Below are 15000 nucleotides of genomic sequence, written 5' to 3'. Positions count from 1 at the left end.
TCAGCGAGTAAAGACACTGACTGGCAGTGAGTGTGAAGCAGGAGAAGGAGCGGCTCAGTGAGTAAAGACACTGACTGGCAGTGAGTGTGAAGCAGGCGAAGGAGCGGCTCAGTGAGTAAAGACACTGACTGGTAGTGAGTGTGAAGCAGGAGAAGGAGCGGCTCAGTGAGTAAAGACACTGACTGGCACTGAGTGTGAAGCAGGGGAAGGAGCGGCTCAGTGAGTACAGACACTGACTGGCACTGAGTGTGAAGCAGGAGAGGGAGCGGCTCAGTGAGTAAAGACACTGACTGGCAGTGAGTGTGAAGCAGGAGAGGGAGCGGCTCAGTGAGTAAAGACACTGACTGACACTGAGTGTGAAGCAGGAGAGGGAGCGGCTCAGTGAGTAAAGACACTGACTGGCACTGAGTGTGAAGCAGGAGAGAGAGCGGCTCAGCGAGTAAAGACACTGACTGGCACCGAGTGTGAAGCAGGAGGAGGAGCAGCTCAGTGAGTAAAGACACTGACTGGCACTGAGTGTGAAGCAGGAGAGGGAGCGGCTCAGTGAGTAAAGACACTGAGTGGCACTGAGTGTGAAGCAGGAGAAGGAGCGTCTCAGTGAGTAAAGACACTGACTGGCACTGAGTGTGAAGCAGGAGAGGGAGCGGCTCAGTGAGTAAAGACACTGACCGGCACTGAGTGTGAAGCAGGAGAAGGAGCGGCTCAGTGAGTAAAGACACTGACTGGCACTGAGTGTGAAGCAGGAGAAGGAGCGGCTCAGTGAGTAAAGACACTGACTGGCACTGAGTGTGACGCAGGGGAGGGAGCGGCTCAGTGAGTAAAGACACTGACTGGCACTGAGTGTGAAGCACGAGAGGGAGCGGCTCAGTGAGTAAAGACACTGACTGGCACTGAGTGTGAAGCAGGAGAGGGAGCGGCTCAGTGAGTAAAGACACTGACTGGCACTGAGTGTGAAGCAGGAGAGGGAGCGGCTCAGTGAGTAAAGACACTGACTGGCACTGAGTGTGAAGCAGGACAGGGAGCGGCTCAGTGAGTAAAGACACTGACTGGCACTGAGTGTGAAGCAGGAGAAGGAGCGGCTCAGTGAGTAAAGACACTGACTGCCACTGAGTGTGAAGCAGGAGAAGGAGCGGCTCAGTGAGTAAAGACACTGACTGGCAGTGAGTGTGAAGCAGGAGAAGGAGCGGCTCAGTGAGTAAAGACACTGACTGCCACTGAGTGTAAAGCAGGCGAAGGAGCGGCTCAGTGAGTAAAGACACTGACTGGCACTGAGTGTGAAGCAGGGGAAGGAGCGGCTCAGTGAGTAAAGACACTGACTGGCACTGAGTGTGAAGCAGGAGAGGGAGCGGCTCAGTGAGTAAAGACACTGACTGGCACTGAGTGTGAAGCAGGAGAGGGAGCGGCTCAGTGAGTAAAGACACTGACTGGCACTGAGTGTGAAGCAGGAGAGGGAGCGGCTCAGTGAGTAAAGACACTGACTGGCACTGAGTGTGAAGCAGGAGAGGGAGCGGCTCAGTGAGTAAAGAACCTGACTGGCACTGAGTGTGAAGCAGGAGAAGGAGCGGCTCAGTGAGTAAAGACACTGACTGGCACTGAGTGTGAAGCAGGAGAAGGAGCGGCTCAGTGAGTAAAGACACTGACTGGCAGTGAGTGTGAAGCAGGAGAAGGAGCGGCTCAGTGAGTAAAGACACTGACTGGCAGTGAGTGTGAAGCAGGAGAGGGAGCGGCTCAGTGAGTAAAGACACTGACTGGCACTGAGTGTGAAGCAGGAGAGGGAGCGGCTCAGTGAGTAAAGACACTGACTGGCACTGAGTGTGAAGCAGGAGAGGGAGCGGCTCAGCGAGTAAAGACACTGACTGGCAGTGAGTGTGAAGCAGGCGAAGGAGCGGCTCAGTGAGTAAAGACACTGACTGGCAGTGAGTGTGAAGCAGGCGAAGGAGCGGCTCAGTGAGTAAAGACACTGACTGGTAGTGAGTGTGAAGCAGGAGAAGGAGCGGCTCAGTGAGTAAAAACACTGACTGGCACTGAGTGTGAAGCAGGCGAAGGAGCGGCTCAGTGAGTAAAGACACTGACTGGCAGTGAGTGTGAAGCAGGAGAAGGAGCGGCTCAGTGAGTAAAGACACTGACTGGCACTGAGTGTGAAGCAGGAGAGGGAGCGGCTCAGTGAGTAAAGACACTGACTGGCACTGAGTGTGAAGCAGGAGAGGGAGCGGCTCAGCGAGTAAAGACACTGACTGGCACCGAGTGTGAAGCAGGAGGAGGAGCAGCTCAGTGAGTAAAGACACTGACTGGCACTGAGTGTGAAGCAGGAGAGGGAGCGGCTCAGTGAGTAAAGACACTGACTGGCACTGAGTGTGAAGCAGGAGAGGGAGCGGCTCAGTGAGTAAAGACACTGACCGGCACTGAGTGTGAAGCAGGAGAAGGAGCGGCTCAGTGAGTAAAGACACTGACTGGCACTGAGTGTGACGCAGGGGAGGGAGCGGCTCAGTGAGTAAAGACACTGACTGGCACTGAGTGTGAAGCACGAGAGGGAGCGGCTCAGTGAGTAAAGACACTGACTGGCACTGAGTGTGAAGCAGGAGAGGGAGCGGCTCAGTGAGTAAAGACACTGACTGGCACTGAGTGTGAAGCAGGAGAGGGAGCGGCTCAGTGAGTAAAGACACTGACTGGCACTGAGTGTGAAGCAGGACAGGGAGCGGCTCAGTGAGTAAAGACACTGACTGGCACTGAGTGTGAAGCAGGAGAAGGAGCGGCTCAGTGAGTAAAGACACTGACTGGCACTGAGTGTGAAGCAGGAGAGGGAGCGACTCAGTGAGTAAAGACACTGACTGGCACTGAGTGTGAAGCAGGGGAGGGAGCGGCTCAGTGAGTAAAGACACTGACTGGCACTGAGTGTGAAGCAGGGGAGGGAGCGGCTCAGTGAGTAAAGACACTGACTGGCACTGAGTGTGAGGCAGGAGAAGGAGCAGCTCAGTGAGTAAAGACACTGACTGGCACTGAGTGTGAAGCAGGAGAAGGAGCGGCTGAGTGAGTAAAGACACTGACTGGCAGTGAGTGTGAAGCAGGGGAGGGAGCGGCTCAGTGAGTAAAGACACTGACTGGCACTGATTGTGAAGCAGGAGAAGGAGCGGCTCAGTGAGTAAAGACACTGACTGGCACTGAGTGTGAAGCAGGAGAGGGAGCGGCTCAGTGAGTAAAGACACTGACTGGCACTGAGTGGGAAGCAAGGGAAGGAGCGGCTCAGTGAGTAAAGACACTGACTGGCACTGAGTGTGAAGCAGGAGAGGGAGCGGCTCAGTGAGTAAAGACACTGACTGGCACAGAGTGTGAAGCAGGAGAAGGAGCGGCTCAGTGAGTAAAGACACTGACTGGCAGTGAGTGTGAAGCAGGAGAGGGAGCGGCTCAGTGAGTAAAGACACTGACTGGCAGTGAGTGTGAAGCAGGCGAAGGAGCGGCTCAGTGAGTAAAGACACTGACTGGCACTGAGTGTGACGCAGGAGAGGGAGCGGCTCAGTGAGTAAAGACACTGACTGGCAGTGAGTGTGAAGCAGGGGAAGGAGCGGCTCAGTGAGTAAAGACACTGACTGGCACTGAGTGTGAAGCAGGAGAAGGAGCGGCTCAGTGAGTAAGGACACTGACTGGCACTGAGTGTGAAGCAGGCGAAGGAGCGGCTCAGTGAGTAAAGACACTGACTGGCACTGAGTGTGAAGCAGGAGAGGGAGCGGCTCAGTGAGTAAAGACACTGACTGGCACTGAGTGTGAAGCAGGGGAAGGAGCGGCTCAGTGAGTAAAGACACTGACTGGCACTGAGTGTGAAGCAGGAGAAGGAGCGGCTCAGTGAGTAAAGACACTGACTGGCACTGAGTGTGAAGCAGGAGAAGGAGCGGCTCAGTGAGTAAAGACACTGACTGGCACTGAGTGTGAAGCAGGAGAAGGAGCGGCTCAGTGAGTAAAGACACTGACTGGCACTGAGTGTGAAGCAGGAGAGGGAGCGGCTCAGTGAGTACAGACACTGACTGGCACTGAGTGTGAAGCAGGCGAAGGAGCGGCTCAGTGAGTAAAGACACTGACTGGCACTGAGTGTGAAGCAGGAGAGGGAGCGGCTCAGTGAGTAAAGACACTGACTGGCACTGAGTGTGAAGCAGGAGAGGGAGCGGCTCAGTGAGTAAAGACACTGACTGGCACTGAGTGGGAAGCAAGGGAAGGAGCGGCTCAGTGAGTAAAGACACTGACTGGCACTGAGTGTGAAGCAGGAGAGGGAGCGGCTCAGTGAGTAAAGACACTGACTGGCACAGAGTGTGAAGCAGGAGAAGGAGCGGCTCAGTGAGTAAAGACACTGACTGGCACTGAGTGTGAAGCAGGAGAGGGAGCGGCTCAGTGAGTACAGACACTGACTGGCACTGAGTGTGAAGCAGGCGAAGGAGCGGCTCAGTGAGTAAAGACACTGACTGGCACTGAGTGTGAAGCAGGAGAAGGAGCGGCTCAGTGAGTAAAGACACTGACTGGCACTGAGTGTGAAGCAGGAGAAGGAGCGGCTCAGTGAGTAAAGACACTGACTGGCACTGAGTGTGAAGCAGGAGAGGGAGCGGCTCAGTGAGTACAGACACTGACTGGCACTGAGTGTGAAGCAGGCGAAGGAGCGGCTCAGTGAGTAAAGACACTGACTGGCACTGAGTGTGAAGCAGGAGAAGGAGCGGCTCAGTGAGTAAAGACACTGACTGGCACTGAGTGTGAAGCAGGAGAGGGAGCGGCTCAGTGAGTAAAGACACTGACTGGCACAGAGTGTGAAGCAGGAGAAGGAGCGGCTCAGTGAGTAAAGACACTGACTGGCAGTGAGTGTGAAGCAGGAGAGGGAGCGGCTCAGTGAGTAAAGACACTGACTGGCACTGAGTGGGAAGCAGGGGAAGGAGCGGCTCAGTGAGTAAAGACACTGACTGGCACTGAGTGTGAAGCAGGCGAAGGAGCGGCTCAGTGAGTAAAGACACTGACTGGCACTGAGTGTGACGCAGGAGAGGGAGCGGCTCAGTGAGTAAAGACACTGACTGGCAGTGAGTGTGAAGCAGGCGAAGGAGCGGCTCAGTGAGTAAAGACACTGACTGGCACTGAGTGTGACGCAGGAGAGGGAGCGGCTCAGTGAGTAAAGACACTGACTGGCAGTGAGTGTGAAGCAGGGGAAGGAGCGGCTCAGTGAGTAAAGACACTGACTGGCACTGAGTGTGAAGCAGGAGAAGGAGCGGCTCAGTGAGTAAGGACACTGACTGGCACTGAGTGTGAAGCAGGCGAAGGAGCGGCTCAGTGAGTAAAGACACTGACTGGCACTGAGTGTGAAGCAGGAGAGGGAGCGGCTCAGTGAGTAAAGACACTGACTGGCACTGAGTGTGAAGCAGGGGAAGGAGCGGCTCAGTGAGTAAAGACACTGACTGGCACTGAGTGTGAAGCAGGAGAAGGAGCGGCTCAGTGAGTAAAGACACTGACTGGCACTGAGTGTGAAGCAGGAGAAGGAGCGGCTCAGTGAGTAAAGACACTGACTGGCACTGAGTGTGAAGCAGGAGAAGGAGCGGCTCAGTGAGTGAAGACACTGACTGGCACTGAGTGTGAAGCAGGAGAGGGAGCGGCTCAGTGAGTACAGACACTGACTGGCACTGAGTGTGAAGCAGGCGAAGGAGCGGCTCAGTGAGTAAAGACACTGACTGGCACTGAGTGTGAAGCAGGAGAGGGAGCGGCTCAGTGAGTACAGACACTGACTGGCACTGAGTGTGAAGCAGGGGAAGGAGCGGCTCAGTGAGTAAAGACACTGACTGGCACTGAGTGTGAAGCAGGGGAAGGAGCGGCTCAGTGAGTAAAGACACTGACTGGCACTGAGTGTGAAGCAGGAGAAGGAGCGGCTCAGTGAGTAAAGACACTGACTGGCACTGAGTGTGAAGCAGGAGAAGGAGCGGCTCAGTGAGTAAAGACACTGACTGGCACTGAGTGTGAAGCAGGAGAAGGAGCGGCTCAGTGAGTAAAGACACTGACTGGCACTGAGTGTGAAGCAGGAGAGGGAGCGGCTCAGTGAGTAAAGACACTGACTGGCACTGAGTGTGACGCAGGAGAGGGAGCGGCTCAGTGAGTAAAGACACTGACTGGCACTGAGTGTGACGCAGGAGAGGGAGCGGCTCAGTGAGTAAAGACACTGACTGGCACTGAGTGTGAAGCAGGGGAGGGAGCGGCTCAGTGAGTAAAGACACTGACTGGCACTGAGTGTGAAGCAGGAGAGGGAGCGGCTCAGTGAGTAAAGACACTGACTGGCACTGAGTGTGAAGCAGGAGAGGGAGCGGCTCAGTGAGTAAAGACACTGACTGGCACTGAGTGTGAAGCAGGAGAGGGAGCGGCTCAGTGAGTAAAGACACTGACTGGCACTGAGTGGGAAGCAAGGGAAGGAGCGGCTCAGTGAGTAAAGACACTGACTGGCACTGAGTGTGAAGCAGGAGAGGGAGCGGCTCAGTGAGTAAAGACACTGACTGGCACAGAGTGTGAAGCAGGAGAAGGAGCGGCTCAGTGAGTAAAGACACTGACTGGCACTGAGTGTGAAGCAGGAGAGGGAGCGGCTCAGTGAGTACAGACACTGACTGGCACTGAGTGTGAAGCAGGCGAAGGAGCGGCTCAGTGAGTAAAGACACTGACTGGCACTGAGTGTGACGCAGGAGAAGGAGCGGCTCAGTGAGTAAAGACACTGACTGGCACTGAGTGTGAAGCAGGAGAGGGAGCGGCTCAGTGAGTACAGACACTGACTGGCACTGAGTGTGAAGCAGGCGAAGGAGCGGCTCAGTGAGTAAAGACACTGACTGGCACTGAGTGTGAAGCAGGAGAAGGAGCGGCTCAGTGAGTAAAGACACTGACTGGCACTGAGTGTGAAGCAGGAGAGGGAGCGGCTCAGTGAGTAAAGACACTGACTGGCACAGAGTGTGAAGCAGGAGAAGGAGCGGCTCAGTGAGTAAAGACACTGACTGGCAGTGAGTGTGAAGCAGGAGAGGGAGCGGCTCAGTGAGTAAAGACACTGACTGGCACTGAGTGGGAAGCAGGGGAAGGAGCGGCTCAGTGAGTAAAGACACTGACTGGCACTGAGTGTGAAGCAGGCGAAGGAGCGGCTCAGTGAGTAAAGACACTGACTGGCACTGAGTGTGACGCAGGAGAGGGAGCGGCTCAGTGAGTAAAGACACTGACTGGCAGTGAGTGTGAAGCAGGCGAAGGAGCGGCTCAGTGAGTAAAGACACTGACTGGCACTGAGTGTGACGCAGGAGAGGGAGCGGCTCAGTGAGTAAAGACACTGACTGGCAGTGAGTGTGAAGCAGGGGAAGGAGCGGCTCAGTGAGTAAAGACACTGACTGGCACTGAGTGTGAAGCAGGAGAAGGAGCGGCTCAGTGAGTAAGGACACTGACTGGCACTGAGTGTGAAGCAGGCGAAGGAGCGGCTCAGTGAGTAAAGACACTGACTGGCACTGAGTGTGAAGCAGGAGAGGGAGCGGCTCAGTGAGTAAAGACACTGACTGGCACTGAGTGTGAAGCAGGGGAAGGAGCGGCTCAGTGAGTAAAGACACTGACTGGCACTGAGTGTGAAGCAGGAGAAGGAGCGGCTCAGTGAGTAAAGACACTGACTGGCACTGAGTGTGAAGCAGGAGAAGGAGCGGCTCAGTGAGTGAAGACACTGACTGGCACTGAGTGTGAAGCAGGAGAGGGAGCGGCTCAGTGAGTACAGACACTGACTGGCACTGAGTGTGAAGCAGGCGAAGGAGCGGCTCAGTGAGTAAAGACACTGACTGGCACTGAGTGTGAAGCAGGAGAGGGAGCGGCTCAGTGAGTACAGACACTGACTGGCACTGAGTGTGAAGCAGGGGAAGGAGCGGCTCAGTGAGTAAAGACACTGACTGGCACTGAGTGTGAAGCAGGGGAAGGAGCGGCTCAGTGAGTAAAGACACTGACTGGCACTGAGTGTGAAGCAGGAGAAGGAGCGGCTCAGTGAGTAAAGACACTGACTGGCACTGAGTGTGAAGCAGGAGAAGGAGCGGCTCAGTGAGTAAAGACACTGACTGGCACTGAGTGTGAAGCAGGAGAAGGAGCGGCTCAGTGAGTAAAGACACTGACTGGCACTGAGTGTGAAGCAGGAGAGGGAGCGGCTCAGTGAGTAAAGACACTGACTGGCACTGAGTGTGACGCAGGAGAGGGAGCGGCTCAGTGAGTAAAGACACTGACTGGCACTGAGTGTGACGCAGGAGAGGGAGCGGCTCAGTGAGTAAAGACACTGACTGGCACTGAGTGTGAAGCAGGGGAAGGAGCGGCTCAGTGAGTAAAGACACTGACTGGCACTGAGTGTGAAGCAGGGGAGGGAGCGGCTCAGTGAGTAAAGACACTGACTGGCACTGAGTGTGAAGCAGGAGAGGGAGCGGCTCAGTGAGTAAAGACACTGACTGGCACTGAGTGTGAAGCAGGCGAAGGAGCGGCTCAGTGAGTAAAGACACTGACTGGCACTGAGTGTGAAGCAGGAGAAGGAGCGGCTCAGTGAGTAAAGACACTGACTGGCACTGAGTGTGAAGCAGGAGAAGGAGCGGCTCAGTGAGTAAAGACACTGACTGGCACTGAGTGTGAAGCAGGGGAAGGAGCGGCTCAGTGAGTAAAGACACTGACTGGCACTGAGTGTGAAGCAGGAGGAGCGGCTCAGTGAGTAAAGACACTGACTGGCACTGAGTGTGAAGCAGGAGAAGGAGCGGCTCAGTGAGTAAAGACACTGACTGGCACTGAGTGTGAAGCAGGAGAAGGAGCGGCTCAGTGAGTAAAGACACTGACTGGCACTGAGTGTGAAGCAGGGGAAGGAGCGGCTCAGTGAGTAAAGACACTGACTGGCACTGAGTGTGAAGCAGGAGGAGCGGCTCAGTGAGTAAAGACACTGACTGGCACTGAGTGTGAAGCAGGAGAGGGAGCGGCTCAGTGAGTAAAGACACTGACTGGCACTGAGTGTGAAGCAGGAGAGGGAGCGGCTCAGCGAGTAAAGACACTGACTGGCACTGAGTGTGGAGCAGGAGAAGGAGCAGCTCAGTGAGTAAAGACACTGACTGGCACTGAGTGTGAAGCAGGAGAGGGAGCGGCTCAGTGAGTAAAGACACTGACTGGCACTGAGTGGGAAGCAGGAGAGGGAGCGGCTCAGTGAGTAAAGACACTGACTGGCACTGAGTGGGAAGCACGAGAGGGAGCGGCTCAGTGAGTAAAGACACTGACTGGCAGTGAGTGTGAAGCAGGAGAGGGAGCGGCTCAGTGAGTAATAAACCGCTTCCCGTGTGTTTACATGCAAATAAATAAGAAAAATCCACGTGTTGTAATAATAATAGGATTTTGGCCTGCAGTGAATCGCGTGCGTTACCCTCCCACGCGGACGGAGCCGGTAGAGAGGGGCTATTTTAACGCGCCAACTGTTTTGAGAGGCTAACGCTCGCTCCTGCAAGTCGGAATATTATAAATGGATGGTAAGCTCTTGGGTCGAGATGCTGGTGGCCGCTACCGCTCTGTGCACAATGCTACTATGAAGGGGGGGTATTAATGTCAAAAAGGGGTTAAGGTGCAATGCCTGTGCCAGTCCTCCCAGCTCTGGAGGAGTTAAATTATGTCACCGTGGTGCCCCCCACAGTATAACTGCCTCATATACCCCTCCCAATAACTCCTCCTATTACCCCATATACCCCCTCCCAATAACTCCTCCTATTACCCCATATAACTCCTATTGCCCCATATAACCGCTCCCTATAACACCTCCTATTGCCCCATATACCCCCTCCCTATAACTCCTATTGCCAAAATAACTCCTCCTATTACCTCATATACCCCCTCCCTATAACCCCTCCTATTGCCCCATATACCACCTCCCTATAACTCCTCCTATTACCCCACATACCCGCTCCCTATAACTCCTCCTATTACCCCATATAACCGCTCCCTATAACTCCTCCTATTACCCCATATAACCGCTCCCTATAACTCCTCCTATTACCCCATATAACCCCTGTCACGGTAGACCAGGACTAATACCAGGGATCCAGCTCACCAGACATAAACACACGAGTTTATAAAATTAATTTATTGGAGAACAGTATCAACAACAGTACAGATACACAGACAGCACGCATACCCCCAACTGGGGAATACCGGGGATACACTGCAGTCCTAGTCGCAGGGACCTCCCAAGAGAGATTTCCCCCGTTGTCCTCCACTGCAGTGCTTACAGGAACTTGTCTTGGCCCTGACCAGACTGGACCTCCTGCCTGGAACCGGTACAGGAACTGGCACTGCAGCTGGAATCGTCTCAGCCAAGAGAGAGAGCTGAGCTGAAGCTGAAGCTGAGACTAGCTAGGGGTCTCCCAGGGGGTCTCCCTACCTAGCTAGGGGTCACCCTCCCTACCAAGCTAGGGGTCTCCTGGGGGGTCTCCCTACCTAGCTAGGGGTCTCCCCCCTACCTAGCTAGGGGTCACCCTGCCTACCAAGCTAGGGGTCTCCCGGGGGGTCTCGCTACCTAGCTTGGGGTCACCCTCCCTACCAAGCTAGGGGTCTCCTGGGGGGGTCTCCCTACCTAGCTAGGGGTCTCCCCCCCTACCTAGCTAGGGGTCTCCCTACCTAGCTATGGGGTCTCCCTACCTAGCTAGAGGTCTCCCTACCTAGCTAGGAGTCTCCCAGGGGGTCTCCCTACCTAGCTAGAGGTCTCCCTACCTAGCTAGGAGTCTCCCAGGGGGTCTCCCTACCTAGCTAGGGGTCACCCTGCCTACCAAGCTAGGAGTCTCCCGGGGGGTCTCCCTACCTAGCTAGGGGTCACCCTCCCTACCAAGCTAGGGGTCTCTCAGGAGTTCTCCCTACCTAGCTAGGGGTCTCCCGGGGGGTTTACCCCATATAACAAGAGCAGCACGTTAGCGCTTGTGACACACACACACACACACACACACACACACCCCCCCCCCCCGATCTGAATGCACCTTTAGCTTTAATTCACCAGCTGCCTCCCCGCTTTCCCCGCTGGGAGACGGATCAGAAACCCGAGAGAACTACGGGGAGCTGAGCTTCCTCCCGGCACCTTCCATTCATAAAACGGCTTCGGCGATGTGCCGCTGCGTCTCTGGGAACGTACACGCAGCGGCGCGGGCAGCAACGCGCCTCTCCCGGGGAATTACACCGAGAAAGCCGAGGGGCCGGGATTAGCAGAGGGGGGATATATTAGCAGAGTATTCTATTCTGCGGCTGGCAAAGGTTTAGGGTGAGGGGGGGTCAGCTCAACTCCAGTCCTCAAGCCGCCCCCCGCACCCCGCACCCCCAACTGGTCAGGTTTTCAGGATATCCCAGCTTCAGCACAGGTGGCTCAATCAGAGGCTCAGTCGAAGACTGAACCTCTGATTGAACCACCTGTGCTGAAACAGGGATTGATTGAGCTCCCCTGTGCTGAAGCTGAGACTGATTGAGCTTCCTGTGCTGAAGCTGGGATTGATTACACCACCTGTGCTGAAGCAGGGACTGATTGAGCCCTGTGCTGAAGCAGGGACTGATTGAGCTCCCTGTGGTGCTGAAGCTGGGATTGATTGAGCCAGCTGTGCTGAAGCAAGGACTGATTCAGCCCTCCCTTGTGCTGAAGCAGGGACTGATTGAGCCACCTGTGCTGAAGCAGGTATATCCTGAAAAGGACTGTACTTGAGCCCCTACTGGTTTAGGCCACACAGAAAATACAGACGCGTAGAAGTCCGTAGCAGATGGGGACTCCGTGCCCGACCATCTCCGACCATCTCCTCGCCTTCTGTAAGGTCGCTGACCTGCATTTGTATGTCGGGCTCGCTTGAGGCTTCCAAAAGTACATCTTTCTCACTTCATTTAATTCTGTATTTGCTTCTAACACCTCCACCGGGAGGCTGTTCTTTGCATCCACTACTCTTTCAGCAAAGGGACTGTTGGCATTCTTTACATGAACATCAACCCACGTCTTCACTATCAGTTACTTTTCTAGAGTTTATTCCATCCTGTGTATAATATATATATATATATCCTTCCCTGAAACCTTTGTCACTGCCTCAGTGTTTGGAAGATGTAAGGTATTTGCCAACATGTAAATGAGACCGGCCTGGCAAGTAAGGCCCCAACCCCCCCATATGGGACACGCAATGGCCCTCGTTCACCGGAGGTTGGAATGCCTTTGGCCTTGACACAGTTCTGGGAAAGGCAGACCCCGGAGGTTAAGCAAAAGCCTACATGTTAACCTACACCTGGCTACCTACACCTGCCGGACCCTCTCTCTCCTGTGAAGCGGCACGGCCGGAACTGGGAGGGGAACTGGAAGAGATTCAGTGGGATATTGTCGGCCTTAATGAAGTTAGAAGAAAAGATGAAGGCCTCATTGAGCACCAAATCGGAGGTCACCTATTCTATTACAGAGGTCCAGATAATGGGAGAATCGGGGGAGAAGGTTTCATCGTTCATATGAGATGGAGAAGCTCATCGGAGAGAGCAGACGGAATCGTCATTCAGGTGACAAAGAGATACAGGCTTCAAATAATCCCAGGATCTGCTCCAACATCAAGTCCCACGGACAATGGAGCAGAAGACTTCTACCGTGGAACCAACCAACTCAACAACAAAGGAAACTGTCACCTCAAGAGCATTCTGGGAGATGTCAAAGCAAAGAGTGGTGCCCAGCAGAAAGAAGTAGCCTCAGTTGGTAAGTAGGGTTACGGTGACGGGACTGAACGTGGGGACAGATTGGGAGAATTTGCAGAATGGGAAAACTTCTCCATCATCAATTCATCCTTCAAGAAGAATCCCAACAGAAAAAGGACATGGAATGGACCCCATGGAGTGAAACGGACTATATCCCAACTAACAAGGAGCACAGGCTGCACCATCCTAACCGGTGTGGCACAAGGAATGATCGCCGATGGGTTCTCGGCAGATCACATCCGAACGCGGAGCCTGGAAGAAGAAGTAACGGATTCAAACGAAGACAAAACCATCAACATCAATAACCTCAAGAACAACAGCAGAGAATTTCAACTAGAACTGAATAATCACGTCAGCTTGTTTCAGAGATCGTGGCGACGCTTTAACAAACAATTATTAAAAGCTTGTGAAGATGGCACTTGAGAGCGCGGATAAGAAAATAGCAGATGAGACGAAGCAGTTACTGAGGAAACGACAAGAAATGAAGTAATCCCAAGATGTCGAAAAACAGCATTGAGTATGCAAGAGCAGGTCCAGACAATCGCAAGCGTCTAACTGAGGACGGAAGGAAGTGAGGCTGCGATATGGGGAAGATGACTATGGAAGATAGCAAAAGTTTAAAGAAGAAAGTTTCCCACTCGTGTATCCTGCCCGTGCTCATGTACGGATGGGACCCGTGTATCCTGCCCGTGCTCACGTACGGATGTGACCCATATATCCTGCCCGTGCTGACGTATGGATGTGACCCGTGTATGCTGCCCGTGCTCACGTATGGATGTGACCCGTGTATCCTGCCCGTGCTCACGTACGGATGTGACCCGTGTATCCTGCCCGTGCTCACATATGGATGTGACTCATGTATCCTGCCCGTGCTCACGTATGGATGTGACCCGTGTATCCTGCCCGTGCTCACGTATGGATGTGACCTGTATATTCTGCCCGCGCTCACGTATGGATGTGACCCGTGTATCCTGCCCGTGCTCACGTATGGATGTGACCCGTGTATCCTGCCCGTGCTCACGTACGGATGTGACCCGTGTATCCTGCCCGTGCTCACATATGGATGTGACTCATGTATCCTGCCCGTGCTCACGTATGGATGTGACCCGTGTATCCTGCCCGTGTGCATGTACGGATGTGACCCGTGTATCCTGCCCGTGCTCACATATGGATGTGACTCATGTATCCTGCCCGTGCTCACGTATGGGTGTGACCCGTGTATCCTGCCCGTGCTCACGTATGGATGTGACCCGTGTATCCTGCCCGCGCTCACGTATGGGTGTGACCTTTGTATCCTGCCCACGCTCACGTATGAATGTGACCCGTGTATCCTGCCCGTGCTCACATACGTGGCCTCCAGAAGAAGACACAGGACCCACTCTGGCTAAGGTCCCACCAACGATTAATAATCTGGCTCTATGCCCCACGTCCCTGTGTCTGCCGAACCATGCTTCTCCCTCCTTTTTGGGGCCTCACTTCCCACACCCTTTTCTTCACTACCCTGTTACTCTGAGAACCCGGGACGTTATTGTCTAAATACTGTGCCGAAGAAACCTACATCTTTAACCATTCCGCCGCTGGAGAAAAAGGAGATGCCCTCCCAGGGCCTCTTGGGCAGTGAAGAGAAAGAAGACTAAAGGTTTATTATCATTTATCGCACCCAGTTTTTAACCCCTCCTCCCCCTTGATAAATCTGGTCACAAGACTTGGATAAAGGAGACCCCCGTGTGTCTCTGCCCCACCCAAAACCTGCCAACTATGCCGACGAATTCCCAACTGTACAAACTTTCAGCACCAAGGACAGAGACGCCGGACGTCACGGGGAAATACGCTGACCCTTGGCATGTCACGGGGCGCTGACAATCTCCATTGTTTTCATTTACAACAGAGACCCCCGAAAATGTGGGTGAGTTGGGGGTGAGGGAATGTTTTGCCAATCTCGTTTGCGCCAACCCTCTGAAGACGCAACCAGTTATACGCGGCGCTGCCCTGTCAGAGCTTATCCAGATCAAACTGGAACGCACATGTTTCATCTACATCAGGGGGTCTCAACTGCAGTCCTCCCCGCCCCCCCTCCCAACTGGTCAGGTTTTCAGGATATCCCTGCTTCAGCACAGGTGGCTCAATCAGTTCCAGCTTCAGCACAGGTGGCTCAATCGGTCCCAGCTTCAGCACAGGTGGCTCAATCATTGGCTCAGTCGAAAGACTGACCCTCCTGTGCTGAAGCTGGGATATCCTGAAAACCTGACCTGCTTGTGGGGGAGAGGGGGGGTACTGAGGACTGCAGTG

General features: G+C 54.3%; 1 protein-coding gene across 1 annotated transcript in view; it reads left to right on the top strand.

The window, feature by feature from the left end:
- Window positions 1–13208: 13208 nt before the first annotated feature.
- Window positions 13209–15000, top strand: part of PSMD3 (proteasome 26S subunit, non-ATPase 3) — a 19505-nt gene continuing 17713 nt past the window's right edge. The window contains 1 exon segment of the mRNA XM_075580408.1: window positions 13209–13282. Within this exon segment, the coding sequence (XP_075436523.1) occupies window positions 13209–13282 (74 nt within the window).

The sequence above is a fragment of the Ascaphus truei genome, chromosome 23 (assembly GCF_040206685.1).
Source record: "Ascaphus truei isolate aAscTru1 chromosome 23, aAscTru1.hap1, whole genome shotgun sequence".
NCBI classification, from domain to species: domain Eukaryota; kingdom Metazoa; phylum Chordata; class Amphibia; order Anura; family Ascaphidae; genus Ascaphus; species Ascaphus truei.
The sequence above is the reverse complement of the archived record's forward strand: the minus strand, read 5'-3'. Positions and strand labels throughout refer to the sequence as shown.